The 17,765-nt window shown below is 43.1% G+C and overlaps 1 protein-coding gene across 8 annotated transcripts in view; it reads right to left on the bottom strand.

The window, feature by feature from the left end:
* Positions 1–17,765, bottom strand: part of RFX4 (regulatory factor X4) — a 179,263-nt gene that overhangs the window by 118,029 nt on the left and 43,469 nt on the right. For all 8 annotated transcript variants that reach the window (XM_005572116.5, XM_065524745.2, XM_065524747.2 and 5 more), the window contains one exon: positions 5,789–5,849. In XM_005572116.5, coding sequence (XP_005572173.1) covers positions 5,789–5,849 — 61 coding nt within the window. The remainder of the gene's footprint in view (positions 1–5,788; positions 5,850–17,765) is intronic.

Genomic DNA, 17,765 nt, shown 5'->3' with positions numbered 1-17,765 from the left:
TGGCAAGGAAGGGGAAGAAGGAGAAGCAAATAGCTCCTAACCCAATTCCAATAACAAGCCAAATGTCCCAGGAGAGCTCGGCACTGTCAGGCGGGTGGCGGGCGCCTTAGTGGTGCGGCCAGTGTCCTTTCCTGCGCCTGCCCTGCTCTCTGTCCTCAGGGGCTGGCCACTGCCGCTGGAGAGAGGGCAGAGCATGAAGGACATAAATGCCTCAGAGAATGAGATGCTTGTCTTAGCGTTAGGTTCCTGTTTTGTTTTGTAAGTATTTTGCACTGCAGATGAAGATATAAAATGGTAAAGCCATTTGATGGGCAATTTTGCAATCCCATCAACACTTCAGGTGTTAATGGAGCAATTCTGCTTCTTGATACAGACATGAAGAAACACTCCCACGGTGTCCAAGGGGGCACACACGAAGATGTTCTGTGAGGCCCTATTTGCAATGGCAAAGACGAGATTTGAACACAACTTAAAAGTTCATCAAAAGGGAAGTGGTGCCGGGTGTGGTGGCTCATACCTGTAATCCCAACACTTTAGGAGGCTGGATCACTTGAGGTCGGAAGTTCAAGACCAACCTGGCCAACATGGTAAAACCTCATCTCTACCAAAATACAAAAATTAACTGGACATGGCGGTATGTGCCTGTAATCCCAGCTACTTGGAAGGCTGAGGCAGGAGAATTGCTTGAACCTGGGAGGCGGAGGTTGCAGTGAGCCGAGATCATGCCATTGCACTCCAGCCTGAGTGACAGAGCAAGATTCTGTCTCAAAAAAAAAAAAAAAAAAAAAAAGGGAAATGGCAACATTAATTCTGCCATTGTCTTAATTAATTCTGCCATTGTCTTATGCTGACCACTGCGCTGCAGTTAAAATGAGGTTGTTCTTTATGAACCATAGGTGTAGCTTCAGGACATTCTACTGAGGAAGAAAGCAAGTAGTGGATCAATACAGCATAACAGGTTGTGGGTCCATGTTTTTAGTGTGATACATCTTCATGCTTTTTATAAAGGAGACAATGCTAAATTAAAAACTGCAGTTCAGAAACTTCTACAGATACATATGTGTGCAAATGCATATCTGTAATACATATCTACACATATGTATACACACAAGTGCACACATGCACACACATGTCTCACTGGTAATAGGGTTGCTTTTGAGGAGAAGGCAAAGAACTACAAGGAGAAATGGACTGGACTCTTACCTATAATGTTTTTAATTTTTTAACAAGGAAATGTATTTCTTGTGTAAATAAAATAAAAGTAAAGCAAAAATATACTTTAAATGCACCCAGGATATGAGTAAATTGTCCATCACTGGATACAGGCTGCCCCCAGGGCGGGGTGTAACTTGGGAGAGGCAGTTCCCTTCATGTTTTGCTGAGGATCACTCCTTGAAAGGATTCAGCCTCCCAGCAGGGGGAACAATAAGGAAAAACAGGATAAATTTACTTTTATCCTGTTATTTTTTTTTAAGCTTACAAAAGAAGAAGAAAATTAGACAAAGGAAAGAAGAGATTGAAAAAGTATGTAAGCATCAGATTTTGCTCTCAACCCCATGGCAGCCAGAGCAAAAAGGGGGCACACTGTAAATTATGTCACTTTTCCTTGTAAAATGGAGGGTGCATCCACTCTCTTTTCAGAGAGAAAGTTTTTATACTGAAACCATATTTTTAAAAAAATGATACATGTGCAGCTTTACATAGGAGGTCACACGTCCTCCACCACCATTTTAAGCATGACTGTTCCTATCTAAGTTTAATGTCCTACTTTCTCTTCCTTACTGCTTCCATACCCTCTCCCCTGCCCGCTTCTCCCGCCTCATCTTGTGTCACTCTCCTCCTCGTGTGCTATGCTCCAACCACATGGGCCACCTTCTCGCTGGTCCTTCAGCAAGCTCAGCCTGCTCCCATCCCAGGAAGGAGTGGTGGATGTTGTGTGTGCCCAGACTGCCCTGGGGCACTGAGACACTGTTCCCCCTGCTGGGAGGCTGAATCCTTCCAAGGAGTGACCCTCAGCAAAACATGAAGGGAACTGCCTCTCCCAAGTTACACCCCACCCTGGGGGCAGCCTATATCCAGTGATGCACAATGGGGCTGGGGATAAAGGCCTGGATCTGTTGCTTTGATTCAGGTCATCTTTAATGGGCCGTCCCCACCTCAGAACTCCCTGTAGGATTGGCTGAAGCCTCTGTGATAACCTCTTCACTGCCCAACACCCCCTCTGTCTATCCAGCGTCCCTCACACTCCCATGGGTGTGGAGGCTGGGCACATGCCCTAATAAACCACCTGTATGCAGAACTCTGCTCAATCTGGAGAGGCCACCTACAACAGTGGGGCCTTTGTAGAAGCTGTTCTCTCCACCTGGAACATTCCCCTGTCCCAGGTTTTCACACTGTCATGGTGTCATACATCTATCCACGGAAATGTCACCTTCTCAGAGAAACTTGCCCTTACTGCTCAACCTGAAATAGCCTCTCAGACACTACCCTATTAGCCAAGTTGAAGTCTCTGCACAGCGCTTCTCACTATCTAATACATTATTTGTTTATCTGTCAATCATGAGTAATTTTTAAAAATAGAGACAGGGTCTTGCTCTGTCACCCAGGCTCGAGTAAAGTGGCACAATCAGTCTGCTACAGTCTTGAACTCCCAGGCTCAAGCCATACTCCTGTCTCAGCCTCCAGAGTAGGTAAGACTACAGGTTTATGCCACCATGCCCAGCTAAGATTTTTGTTTTTTGCAGAGACAGGGTCTCACTATGTTGCCCAGGCTAGTCTTGAGCTCCTGGCTTCAAGTAATCCTCCCACCTCAGCCTCTCAAAGTGCTTGGATTACAGGCGTAAACTAATGCGCCCTGAGTGTCATTAGTTTAACTATATCTGTATATATTTCGGCTGGACATGGTGGCTCACACCTGTAATTCCAACACTTCGAGAGGTTGAGGCAGGTGGATCACATGAGGTCCGGAGTTCGATACCAGACTGACCAACATGGAGAAACTCTGTCTCTACAAAAAATACAATATTAGCCGGATGTGGTGGTGCATGTCTGTAATCCCAGCTACTTGGGAGGCTGAGGCAGGAGAATCACTTGAACCCAGGAGGTAGAGGTTGCGGTGAGCCGAGATCACGCCACTGCACTCCAGCCTGGGCAACAAGAGCAAAACTCCGTCTCAAAAAAAAAAAAAATCTCTCTCTCTCTCTCTCTCTATCTATCTGCCTACCTACCTACCTACCTATATCTATATCTATAGATGTAGATATAGATATTTCCCCTATTTCCCCCATCATTGGCTCCTTTTCTTCGTCTACCTCATCCACCGTTGCATTTCCAGAGCCTAGAACAAGGACCTAGCAAATACCAGGTGCTCAGTAAACATTTCTTGAATTAGTTAATGACTGAAATTCTAAAACATATAAAGATAATTAGAGGAAACGTTAATGTTCTTTAAACAACTTGATGGCTTTTGATAAGAATAAGGCTAAAATGTGCAAATTCCCAAATTTGGTTTGGCTTTGAAAATAGACGTATCATTAAAAACAGTTCACTGACCTTGTGACTTGGAGAGTAAAATTTCTTCTGGAATGATCTATGTGACCCTTTATTTAGAAGAACAGATATTTTGTGCAGAATTAGGTAGCATAGAAGGAGATGTGGCTGTGCCTATGCCAGGGAGGAGACGGGGCCTGCTCCAGGCTGTCCTTGTGGGTCTCAGAAGGAAGGTGTGAGCTGAGGGATCGACTGAACCCCCACCCCACGCCAGATGCTGTTCAAGCACCTTCTATGGAACAACTGATTTCATCTTCATGACTACCCTATGAGCTAGACACTATTGCTCTCCCCATTTTATACGTCAGTAGACTGAGGCACAGAGACGTTAAGGACCTTGTCTAAGATTTCACAGCTTGTAAGTGGCCGAGCTGGGAGTTAAGCCATGACAGCTTGATTTCAGAGACTGCACCATTTACAGTCTCACTGTTGCCAGGCAGATGTCCTGCAACCACAGAAAAATAGACATGAACAAGGTGACTTTCTTCTAGTTCCTTTCAAATTTTTTACTCTGAAACATATGACATGTTCAGGTTATTAAAGCAAGAATGTCTGTTGGCCGAGTGTGGTGGTTTACACCTGTAATCCCACCACTTTGAGAGGCCGAGGCAGGAGGGTCACCTGAGGTCAGGAGTTCAAGCCTAGCCAACGTGGTGAAACCGCACCTCTACAAAAAGCACAAAAATTAACCAGGCGTGTTGGCGGGTGCCTGTGATCCCGGCCAGTTGGGAGGCTGAGGTAAGAGGATCACTTGAACCCGGAGGGTGGAGGTTGCAGTGAGCCAAAATCACGCCATAGGACTCCAGCCTGGGCAACAGAGTGAGACTCCACCTCAAAAAAAAAAAAAAAAAAAGTCTGTCAATTCCGTGGATTTCTAAAAACTCTCACTCCCAAAGTCCTTTACATCGATGCCTCCCTCATTCGATGTCTTGGCACTATGGGAACTTGCGTGGCTGTAATACTTAGGGAAGGGTGAAGGGGGAGATTTGATCTGAGAAGTAAAGTCGAATTTTAAATAAAGCAAAAAGCAGGAAATGCAACGAGGAAAAGGTCTATAGGAACAAATGATGGAAAGAAGCCAAAAGGCTGGAAATAGAGCTCTTGAAAACAACCTTTGCTATTCTTGAAGCAAAACAAGCTGACTGCTGAGGCTCTTGTTAGAGAAGATTGAGTTACGCTCCTGAGTGCTTTCTCCCAGTGTTGTTTTCCTCTCACCTCTGGATGGATTAGACTAGAGAATCTAATATGATTTGCTCATTAAAGCCCATCTGCTTCCTTTTCTGATCTGCCCTCTCTTCTCTATCCTTCCTAATGTTTCTTTTCCTTTCTTCCCAAGCATGAGCTTTGCAGTTAAAGAGACCCAGCCAGGTTCCTGCCTCTGCCACTGATTGGCTGTGTGCCTATTCAGGCAAATGATTTAACTGGTTCAGCTTTATTTTCCTCATCAGTTAAACGGGCACAACAATAGCAACTCCACAGAATTGTGAGAATGAAATGAGGCATATATATAAAGTGCCTAGCATGGAGGGGTGCATATAATGCACCCCTTCCTTTCTTTTCCCCATTTCTCTTTCCTTCCCCTTCATTCCTAATTCTTTCATATTTGCTGGGCTGCACTGCTAGGGGAATAATTGCCTTCAATGGCCAAGATTCTCCATGGGGTGAATCTCATAGAGAGCTCTAGTGTTCAAAGCTACAACATAATTTCCAAATAAAGCTTTTAGAGGAGAATTTATCTGTAAATATCAAACACAAAGGCAATCACTTAAACATCATTAAATATTTCATCAAGCCCAGGAATGCCGAATATTAAAGAGAAAGCCATTCTAGTAGATTACTCTTGTTAGTGTTATTAATGTTAAAATAATTATATATAGTTGCAATTAATTATGAATTAAGGGTTCATTGGTAAGAGTCAACAGACATCTGTTTCTATTATAAATTGTAATAATGGATTCTATTAAAATCAATTAATAACACCATGGGGAATCCAGTCCTTGCCAGTGTTTGGATAACAGAAAAAACATCTACCCTAAAATAAAATATGAAAATTCCAATCCCCAGGCTAGATCTAAGGCTAGTGGAGCATTTTACATATACTGCAAATTAAATAGATTTCATGTTGGTTGTGGGATGTCAAGTTATGACAATGTTAAAATATCCAAGTGATATCCTATCCTATAGGTAAGAAGATATGAGCATCCTCTGAAGAGAGAACTTGCTAAAAATGGAAACTTACCATTGCAGAGTAGCAGGAGTGGAGTGGGGCTTGGATGCTCTATTATTTTCTTTTTCCTCATCTGTTAAAGGAAAGAAAAAGAAGCTAACTTCAGTAGGAAACAGTAGGAAAAAGTAAAAGTCGTGTCGACTCTCCCAAGTTTCAAAAGACTATGTTTCTCTGAAATGTTGATGCTTTGAAACAATATTTTGGCTTTTCCAACATGTTAGACTCATCATACTTTAATACAAAAAAAAGCAAAATTGACTTTTATTTTAAAACTCTTATGTCAATTTTGTTTTTATTTGACACAATGTGTTAGAGTTTGAAGAGCATTTCCCTTTATCACTGACCAATGTGATCACATTCATCCACTCGGTATTTTCGTAACTGAAGCAGGACAGACTACAATTTCAACCCTAAAAACATAGGGACCTCACTCACTGCTATGGACTGAATATTTGTGTCCCCCACAGAATTTATGTGTTGAAACCTAATCCCCAAGATGATGATGATATTTGAAGGTGGGGCCTTTAGGAAGTGATCAGTCATGAGTCTTATGAATGAAATTAATGTCTTTATGAAAGAGATCCCAGAGAGCTTCCTCATACCCATTTCTCCCCTCTGAGAAGACAGAGAGAAGATAGTGAGAAGATAGCCATCTATGAACCAGGAAGCGGGCCCTCACCACACCCAAATCTGCTATTGCCTTGATCTTGGACTTCCCAGCCTCCAGAACTGGGAGAATAAATCTCTGTTAATTAATCTTTGAGAATAAACAATAGAGAAATAAATCTCTGTTGTTCATAACCCACCCAGTTTATGGTATTTTGTTATGAAAACCTGAACAGACTAAACTCTTCACCATTTGTTCTTTGTAACCCCAATGAAGCAGAGCCTTAATGTAGGGTAGGGAAAGTGTAAGTGTTCAGGAGAAGAATCGGGTTAGCAATGCAATGGAGCAGGGTTTAGCACATATTTTCTGTAAAGGACCTGATAGTAAATATTTTAGGGTTTGTGGACCAATAGTAAAAATCAAGAATATTGTATAGAATTTATATGACGGAAGAGAAAACAAGTTTCCATGAAATATTTATTGATAAAATTCAATGTAAGCCCAGGCACAGTGACTCACACCTGTAATCCCAGCACTTTGGGAGGCCAAGGTGAGTGGATCAGTTGAGGTCAGGAGTTCAAGACCAGCCTGGCCAACATGGTGAAACTCTGTCTCTACTAAAAATACAAAAATTAGCCAGGCATGGTGGCGCACACTTGTAATCTCAGCTACTCAGGAGACTGAGGCAGGAAAATCACTTGAACCTGGGAGGCGGAGGTTGCAGAGAGCCAAGATCGTGCCACTGCACTCCAGTCTGGGCAACAGAGCAAGAATCAAAAAAAAAAAAAAAAAAAATCCAATGTAATAGTAATAATTGAATATAATTTTTGTAATATATGTCTATTAATGAGAAGAATTAAATTAATTTTGGGGGTGTAGGTAACATTCTTCTAATTGGGATTAGAATTAATGTTGCCTATTATTAAATAGATTACAAAAGTTGATCTGTAAAGACCATTTTTAGCTTGCAACCCCACAAGCATCAGGCCAGATTTGGCTCACATGACCCTGATTTGCTGAGCCCTGCAATACCACAGTCTGAACAACAGATTAATTTTTAGCATATCTAAAAAGAATTTGTCACAATTTCATCATGGATTTACTGAGAAACACATATAATCAGTCTCTTATCCAATTCCTAATAAAGATTATTGATAGGAACAGTCAACATAAAATTCCTTGATTCACAAAATTTGGCCCAAGATAATTAGGACAAATAAGAGTCTCAAGAAGAAAACTAATAATGTCAAAGCCTACAAATATTATCAATAAAATTTAATATAGACATTAAAAAGATAAATGAAATCAATCTGTGGCATAAAATTTATATGGAAAAGAATTGGTATCTATGAAAACAGTTTAAGTAAAACAAAAATGAAAATGGAAAAAAATGAAAATGTCATATGATGTACAGAAAAATTTTTCTAAAATTAGCTCATCAAAGCTGGATCCAGAAAATATCTTATTGATGAAAATGTATCAATATTGGTGTAATTCTGATTTAAATGTCTACTTATAAGCACTGTGGCAGATATTGTTGTTGCTTAATCAAAACCTACATGTACCCACCTTCTTCCTTATATGTAGAAGCCCAGTTTAGACAGGATTGTGTGTTCAAGGAGAGTGACCCCCTTTCAAATCCTAGAAAGGTGAATGTTGATTCATTTACGACAATCATGATAATTAATTTTATGTCATCTAGCCACTGATTGGATTAGGTGGAGCATGTAACATGATGTAGGCTGATCACATTTCAGAAGACGCTCTCTCTCAGGGCTTCTGGGAAAAGTATTTTTCCCTAATAAAATTGAAGGAGTGAGAGATTCTCGCCTGTTCTACTTTTGAATGTGGCTTTGAGATGACACAATAACTAGATTAAAGCAGCAAACTTGGGATGGGGAAAAACACAATCTGAGGACAAAGTCAACACCTAGGAAGGCAGAGAAAAAAAGGGAAAGCTTGGGGGCTCTGATTATCACGTGGTGCCTCTGATGAACCAACCCAAACAATGGCTGCCTCCTATTCTATGAGACAGCACAGTTTCTTCAGTTGATAAAACTTCCTTTCATTGGGTATTCTCTTCCCTGCCACTAAAACTATTCTAACTGATGGTTAGAACCCGAACCACACTAATGCTAAATGTTCTCGGGAACGGAATGTAAAATACATCATAGACTCAACACCTGTTCATGATGCTTTGTCAACCTGGAGTTCTTCTAAATAGATGTTTCTCATCCCTTCCAGCCTGGAATAAATGCCACCAACTCTTTGAAGCTTTCCTTGATACTCTCTTAGTCAGGAATCAATCATTGATCCTAACTCTGTGCTTCTATAACACATTATTCACCTCTTAGCTGTCCTGTGTAGCCACCTGGATCACTATTTCTTTTCTTTTTTTTTTTTTTTTGAGACGGAGTTTTGCTCTTGTCGCCCAGGCTGGAGTGCAATGGCATAATCTCAGCTCACTGCAACCTCCACCTCCCAGGTTCAGATGATTCTTCTGCCTCAGCCCTCCGAGTAGCTGGGATTACAGGTGCCCATAACCACGCCCAGCTAATTTTTGTATTTTTTAGTAGAGTCGGGGTTTCACCATGTTGGTCAGGCTGATGCCAAACTCCTGCCCTCAGGCGACTGGATTATTATTTCTGTACACATCCACCCCTTCTGCTCAAGCATAAACTCAGTGAGAAGGCAGGGGTGGTATCTCAGTCAGCTGCATTACCTCCTGCAGGACCTAGCACAGCACCTTCCACTTAGTATTTAAGTAGTTAAGTGTGCCTTCTCCAGTCTTAAAGAACAGCACAATATAGAGCGTGAACATGGGGGTCTCACAAGAATGTGGGTAAGTGAACACCTAAGTACACAGAACAATACTCAACCTCAGTTGTTCACAAATAAATAAAAAGGAAACAAATAATGAGTCATTCTTTATATCTCTGAGGGAAAAGCAAATTTAAATAATGACAATTTTTGATGCTGGTGTATACATGGTGAAATTGACACTCTCAGAGTTCTTTATACCTGAAGATAGTGTTAATGTTTTTAGTATGCAATTTGGCAGTAATGTTAAGAACCATTTAAAATGTTCAGCTGCTTGTCCTCACAACCCAACTTCTAGAAATTATAATACTAAGCAAATAATCGAAGAGAAAGAAAGGGCTATATAAAAAACATGGGACCACGTGCGGTGGCTCACGCCTGTAATCCCAGCACTTTGGGAGGTGGAGGCAGGCAGATCACTTGAGGCCAGGAGTTTGAGACCAGCCTGCCCAACACGGTGAAACCCTCTCTCTACTAAAAATACAAAAATTAGCCGGGCATCATGGCGCACACCTGTAATCCCAGCTACTCGGGTGGCTGAGGCACCTGAGTCTCTTGAGCCCGGGAGGCGGAGGTTGCAGAGAGATCACACCACTACACTCCAGCCTGTGTGACAGGAATGAAACCCTGTCTCAAAAACAAACAACAACAACAAATTGTCAATTGTGTTTTTTTAAACAACAAAAAAAAAAACATATAAACAACCTAAATCTACCCCTATCTAGCTTGCACTGGCACGTTGCTAGTATTTTTGTTCCCCCTAAAACCGGCGGGGTTTTAAATTTTTGTTTCTTTAAATTTCAGCGTTTTGGTCAACGTGGACAGGTTGTCAAAAGACCTAGATTCGAATAATCCTAACACTTAACCGGCCAGAACTGAGCAAATCACTCAACTTACTCGAGCTTCATTTTTCCTCGTTTGTAAAAAGGTCATCTTCTATGGCAATTATAAGAATCCTATTAATTTGTTCAACAAATATTTATTGAATACCTTATTTGTGCCAACTAGTCACCACAGAGAAAGAAATTAAACTCTTGCCCTTGAGTTTAGTTGGGGAAAGAGAAAGGCAGAGGAGACAGAGGACAAGTTCAGCAAGAAGTGGTAAGTGCTGTGATACAGGTAGGCACGGAGGAGTTGGCCAACCCAGACTACATGAAAAAGCAGAGCTTGTCAGAGAAGGTTCCCTGGAGGAAGTGATAGGTGAGCCGTGTCCTGGAGTGAGTCAGAGATGGGAGCCAGACGGGGGTAAGGTGGGATGGAAGTCAGGAGTAGGGTGGGGAAGGTGAGAGCAGATAAAGACAAGGGACCTGACAGATTGTGTCACTTTCCCAGAAGCAAGGTGGCTGCAGCATGGGTCTTTGCTGGATGTGGCAGAGTGGATCCAGGTGAGCATGGAATGTGATGTTTAACAATCTAATTATCCCGTTTAAGTCTTAAGACAGTCGTCTCTAAACGGAGGATAATAATAAGCCCTACCTCAAAACGTTGTTGGGAGGATGAAGTGAAATGAGCTAGCCGTCTGCGGAGAAAGGTTGCCCTTGGCTATGCCTGGCCGGCCAGGGGGCGTTTGGAGCAATTCTGTCTGCTGGGATCTGCTGCTATGGAAGATTTACAGGGGCAAAGACAACCGCGTCGCCAAGGACCTCACAAGGCAAACACACACCAGGGGACGTCACAGCTCCGTATAGGAGACGGCACTTGAGCTGAGCCCTAAAGGGATGGTTGAGGTTTTTAAAAGATAATGTTGTTTTATATTCACAAAAGTAATGCATGTTCATCTTTTTAAAATGAAGAAAGTATGGAGAAAATATCTCAGAATCCAAGCCCCTCTCAACAGAGGGAACGACTGTTACCTTTTTATCCTATTTGCCTCGTCTTTTTTCAGGGTTCTTTCACACACAAACACATACATATCTGCGCTTAAAACATGTGAGGGTCATACAGTCCATCCTAGTTTGTAACCTGCCCTGTTCATTTTGAAGAGGACACGTCAGACTCTGGGAGGAGGCCACCAAGGGAGAGGGTACTCCAAGAGTCAGAAGCAGCAGGAGGAAAGGCAAGGAACTGGGACCTGGGGCCCAGGGAAGATGCACGTGGTCCCATTGGTGGAGCCAGGGAAGCTCCCTGTTCTGGGATTCCATAGCAGTGTCTCCCACTCAGGCAATACTGCCTTTGTTATATAAGATTTTTTTCCCAGCTAGATTTTGTTATGGCCCCATTTCTGAGTATCAGTGAATAAAAAGAACTTGGCTTTGAGGACAAGCAGACATGGGTTTAAATTCCAGCATTGCCCCCAACTGTGTGGACTTTGAGCGGCAACTTGACTCATCCAAGCCTGAAGGCCCTTATCTAAAAAAAATGTGAATCATAACTTATGTCACAAGGATGTTTTGAGGATTAAATATAATATGTTAAGAACTAGAACAAGAACAGTTTTTAAAAATGCCATACTAATAATAGCACTCATTGGTCAAGTACTTAGGCCAGGCACTGCACATCACTTTTCGTATGCTACCTCATTTTATTCCTCCAAATATTGCTATGAAGAAATGTTATATCCCCATTTTATAAATAAGGAAGCAGAGTTTGGTGAAGGTGAATAATTGCATGAGGCCATGTAGCTGGTGAATGCAGACAGGACCTCACTAGGTGCTCAGAAATCCAGTGGCTACAGATAGTGTTTAGAAGAGAACTGGTCTACCCCAAAGCCAATGTGGGCCCTCCAGCTCAGTCACCAAACAGGTGCTGTCCACCTCTGCTGGCTCCTTTCCTTAGATCACTGGCAATTTTGTGCCCAGGGTCTGAATGCCCAGCCGTTTTCTTCTAAAGTAGGAGGTGTGTCACACCCAGGCCTGACCCTCCTATTTGATGGCTCTCTATCTTAGTTCTCCTGAAGTGCTGGCTATTTATTTACTCATTCATCAGATATTCATTGAGTGTCTACTACATTTCAGCCCCATGACAGGTGTTAAAGGGTAAGAAAAAGCAGACATAGTCACTGCTGTCTTGAGGTCATAAATTATCAGCCAATTGAATGTAAGTCCAAGTCAGGTACAGTGGTACGCACCTATAGTCCCAGCTACTTGAGAGGCTGATCTGGGAGGATCACTTGAGCCCAGCAGTTCGAGACCAGCCTGGGCAACATGGCAAGACCCGATTTCAAAAGTAAAGTAAAATTAAAACAAAACAAAACAAAAAGAAACCCCAAACTTTAAAAGTAAGTCCCAGGCAAGAGCTGTGAAGTGCAGGTCCAGAATGCTATAGCAGCACCAAATGGAGGGTGTGAGCCTGGCTTGGGGATCTGAGGAGGAGCAAGAACCTTACCTAGGTAAAGAGAGTAGAGAGTAGGGGAACACATTTTAGGTAAATGGAAACAGCCATAGTTGATAGAGACTTTAGGAACTGGTCCTGCCAAATGCCTTTTCATTTTCACTGGGAGAAATGCCTTGAACCAAACAAGATTCATCCATAAAGCATCATTTCAGGCCAGCAGGATTCCTGGAGCCATTCGCAGGCACACCTGCAGTGCCCCCCTGCTGGTCCTGCCAAGGCTGGAGAGCTGCAGTCTGCTTTAAAAAAAAAGCTCCTGCCAAGATGCTGCCCTGGCGCCTGGTCTTCTTGCCACTCTGTTCTGCTCCCACTTTGCAGTAATGATTCCTAACACGGTGCAGGGATCTCAGTCCAGTTCCCAGTAGTGAGCATCTCTGCTCTCCTCTCTGCATCTACCCCCAATATAAACTCTGGGGCCAAATTTCCAGGCTCAAATCCCAGCTCCACTACTTATTAGCCACCTGACCTTGAACACCATTTTGGTTCCTCAGTTTCATTATCTGTAAAATAGGGATAATAATAGGACCAACCTCATACCGCTATCGTGAGTATTAATTGAACCACTTCTGGTTCAAAGGACTTGCTATCTAAGTGTTCCCTGTTCCTATAATTGCTATTGCTTCTCCAGAGGGACCATGCGGCTGGCTCCCCACCCTGTCCGTGAGGTTTGGCAAGCTCTGCAGCTGGGAGGGTTATTCACTCTGTGCTCCCTCAGCACCTGACTGCTCCCCAGCAAAGTCCCCATGGTCGCTGCCCATGGATCGTTTTAATCCATTCAGGCTGCGGTAACAAAATACCATAGACTGGGTGGTTTTAAACACAGAAATTGATTTCTCATAGTTTTGGAGGCTTGGAAGTCCAAGATGAAGGCATCAGTGATTTGGTGTCTGGTGAGGGTCTGCTTCCTGGTTCAAAGACAGCTGTCTTCTCGCCCTGTGTTCACACATGGCAGAAGGGGTGAGGGAGCTCTCTGGGGCCTCTTTTATAAGGAGACACTAATCCCATTCACAAGGGCTGAGCCCTCATGACCTAACACTTCCCCAAAGCCTCATCTCCAAATACCATCACATTGGGGGTTAGAGCTTCAACATTTGAATTTGGGGGGAATACAGACATTCAGTCTGCAGCACTGACCACTGTGTCTGCCTTGTTAGCTTGTAAGCTCTGCAGGGCGCAGACCTTGCTCACCATTGGGTCTCCAGCACCCACATGTGGTAGGGGCTCAGGAAGCATTTGTGGAATGAGTGAATGAATAAAATGACATCACAATTAAAAGTGGAGTGATTCAGTAACATACAAAAAACATGATTTCATATATTAAATGTTCATATAAAAAACATATGATTTCAGTAACATATAAAACTGCAGTACTACCGGGGAATGTTTATTAAGGACTTATATTGTGCCAGGCACTGTGGAAAGCTCTTCATGGTATGGCATTTAGCTTTCACAGCTGCCCTAGAAAGTGAACAGTTTAACGCATGTGAAACATCAAATGCAGGGCCTTAGTGTACTTAGTGCTTAATCAATGTTAGTCCTAATTATTAGTATTATCCCCATTTACAGAGGAAGAAACTAAGGCTCAGAGAAGTGAAGGAATTTGTCTGAGGTCACACAGTGAGTGGCAGAACAAAGACAAGGACCCAGGCTAGTTGATGTCAAAACCTCCCCAGACCCAAACATTTATGAGCCTCATTCTGTCTTCAAACTCGTAGTACTGGACTGAAGATTTTAGAGAAGTTATTATCTGCCTCATCATTTCTTTTCTGCCTCCATGTCAAATGAATTCACACTTGGGAATCTATTCTAGAATATTTCTTGCCTGGAGCCAGTGTGGCAGAGTTTAACATTGAGGAAGCACATTTCTAAATTAATTACTTCTTTTCAAATCCCAGGAAAGGTTCAAGTTTATGTGAGTCTCAAATTTCACTTCAAAGTTCTAATTCTATTTCCTTTCATTATACTGACCTGGCTGCACCTGGTCAGACCTCACCTGTTGGGAACATGGGGCTGCCAAAGGTTTCATTTCCCCTCATTCACCTCCTTTCTAGCCCCTGCAAAGGGCACCAGCTGATGAGCAGGGTGCCTGGCACCCAGGCCTTTGGCAGTGGGCATCAGCCTCTGGCAGCAAACCCTTCTCCCCCGTGGGAACGGGGCTAAATCCCAAACAAAACTGTGATGTTGGCAGCATTTGCTGTGAGGGGCCCACACCTGCTTCCTCTTGCCTCCTCTGGGTGAATTCCTTCATAATCTTGGAGTGGGAAAGAGGCTGTCTAACTTTGATACAAAATCAAAAAGCCATAAAAGAAAAGATTGATAAATTTTATGACATAAAAAAATCCAAAATTTCTATGTGAGGGGGAAAAAAAAAACCCACAACATGAGTACAAAGATAATGACTCACTCAGGAAAACTGCAATCATTCCACAGACAATGGTCTCATCTGCCCACCATAGAAAAGAGCTCCTGTAAAAGTAGCAGGAAAAAGACCAAGAACCAAAAGCAAAAATAGGCGATGCACATGACACACAGTTAATGGAAAAATTACAAATGCTCTTAAAAGGTGGAAAGATGGTCAGTTTTAACCAATGAACATAGAAATTACACCAAGATGACATTTCTTACTTATCAGATTGGCAAAAATCCAAAACACAACCACACAACTCTGCTGTGAAGCTAATGGGAAACAGGTACCCTCCCACCTTGCAGGGGGAGAGTGAACCGTGCCTCCTGGCCAGACACAGTGGCTCACACCTATAATCCCAGCACTTTGGGAGGCTGAGGCAGGAGGGTCATAGTAAGACTCCGTCTCTACAAAAAAAATTTTGAAAATTAGCTGGAAAGCCTGGGCACAGTGGCTCATGCCTGTAATTTCAGCACTTTGGGAGGCCACGGTGGGCAAATTGCTTGAGCTCAGGAGTTCGACCAGCCTTGGCAACATGGTAAAACTCCATCTCTATAAAAAATTAGCCAGGCATGGTGGTGCACACCTGTACTCCCAGCTACTCAGAAGGCTGAGGTGGGAGCCATCACCTGAGCCTGGGAGGCTGAGGCTGCAGTGAGCCGTGATTGCACCACTGCATTGCAGCCTGAGTGACAGAGAAAGACCCTATCTCAAAAACAAAAACTAAACAAAACAACAAAACAAACAAACAAAACCCAGGGCTTCTCTGTATGGAAGGTCATTTGGCAGAATCTACTGAAATCCCATGTACCCTTTATCCAGCAGCCCCAGGTCTGTGAACTGATCCTACAGCTATACCTGGACACATCTGAAACGATGCATACACAAGGTTATTTGTTGCAGCTTGTCTGTAGCAGCAAAAGTTTGGAAACAGCGCAGGTGTTTATCTGGATAACTAAATTAGAATGCATCCTCACAATGGGATACTATGCAAGTATTTTTTTTTTAAGATGAAAACCAAAAAAGAATGAGGACACTTTCTATATTCTTACTGATATGGAACACTCTGGTTTTTATTATTAAGTGAAAAAAGCAAGTCACAACACAGTGCATATAGTACGCCACTTTTTTGTGTTAAAAAAGTAACAAATGGCTGGGCACGGTGGCTCATGCCTGTAATCCCAGTACTTTGGGAGGCCGAGTCAGGTAGATCACTTGAGGTAAGGAGTTTGAGAACAGCCTAACCAATATGGCAAGACCTTGCCTCTACAAAAACACAAAAATTAGCCGGGCATAGTGGTGCATGCCTGTAATCCTAGCTACTCAGAAGGATAAAACAGGAGAATCGCTTGAACCTGGGAGATGGAGGCTGCAGTGAGCCAAGATGGCACCACTGCATTCCAGCCTGGGTGACAGAGCAAGACTTTGTCTCAAAAAAAAAAAAAAAAAAAAAAAAAAAAGGAACACATATTTGAATTTTCCATTTGCATAAGGAAATACTCGAAGAATACATGATAAACTAAAGTGTTTATTACTAGGAAGCTGGAGTAGAGGGTTGCAGGGGAAGATGGGGGTGAGACCAAGACTTTTCAATGAGTACCTTTTACAGCATTTTGATTGTTGGACCATATGGCTGTATAATCTATTCAAAACTATTCTAACTTTTAAGTATGAACAAATTAAAAAGATCCTATAGGGGAGGGGAATCCAAAGGAAGAATCTACTCAAATGGATAAGTGGTCCTGGAGTGCCAAAAACTGAAAGCAAATTATAAACACCCATAATCTAGTGAGGCTTTATGGTCTATTTTGTTTTCCTAATATCCATATGCTTACTGAGCACCTACCATGTACCAGGCCCTACTATGTTAAGTGTTGATGAGATACAGTCAGACACAGTGCCTTCCCCTCAAGATGTTTTGGCCCCATGGAGAGACTAAATGGAGGGTGGAGGGGCCCTGGCGTGACAGTGTGCTCGAAGCCCAGAGGAAGCAGTACGTCCTTCTTCCCCAGAGGAGTGGGGAAGGTCAGCTGGAGAAGAAAGGACAGATAGGCTGACACTGCGGGCAGAATGGGCAGCCCTTGATGACACTGTGGGCACGGAGGTGAGGAACGGGAGGAGCCAAGGAGGCCATCTTAAATCACAGCCTAAACACTGGGGCCGCGCCAGCCAGCTAGCAGTCTCAACCCTGGGTTCCCAGCCAGCACTAAAACTGCAGCAGACACCCCATGGGGGCAATCCAATTCTTTGCAAGTGACCCAGGAGGTTTCTCCTGTTGAACCTATCCTCCCAGTTTCTCTAATTTCTTCCAACCCTCTAACACCAGCCTAGTCTAAGGTCTCAAACTTGGAGTAGTAGCCTTCCTGGCTTGAATCCACCTGCATAGAACCTCCACACCAACCTTCTGAAAACACCACTTTGATTTGTCACTCCTCAGTCAGCTCCTTCAGTGACACCTCAGACCTCAAATTCTAGACTTCTTGTTTGGAATTCAGGTCCCTCAGTGATGTGGCCCAAACTCATTCCTAGCCCTGTTTGCCATGATTCTTCAACCTCTCTGCTCAAGCCAACCTGGAAAACTCTCCAAGCTCAAGACCAGTCTCGTAGCTTTCTGCCTCCCCCATTTTCCCATCACTGCAGGAACCACATGGATCCTTTGAGGGCCAAGACAAATGTCACCTCCTCCAAAATGCCTTCCCCAGAGTCACCTTCCAATCTCGTGACCTCTCCAAACTTCAGCATGCATAATTAGTAAATCACCTGCAAGTATTATTAAAATACAGAGCATGTGTCAATGAGTCTGGGATGGGCCTAAAATATTGCATTCC

Source organism: Macaca fascicularis, chromosome 11 (genome assembly GCF_037993035.2).
Source record: "Macaca fascicularis isolate 582-1 chromosome 11, T2T-MFA8v1.1".
Classification (NCBI taxonomy): domain Eukaryota; kingdom Metazoa; phylum Chordata; class Mammalia; order Primates; family Cercopithecidae; genus Macaca; species Macaca fascicularis.
Note: the sequence above shows the minus strand (reverse complement) of the source record. Positions and strands in the feature narration are given on the sequence as shown.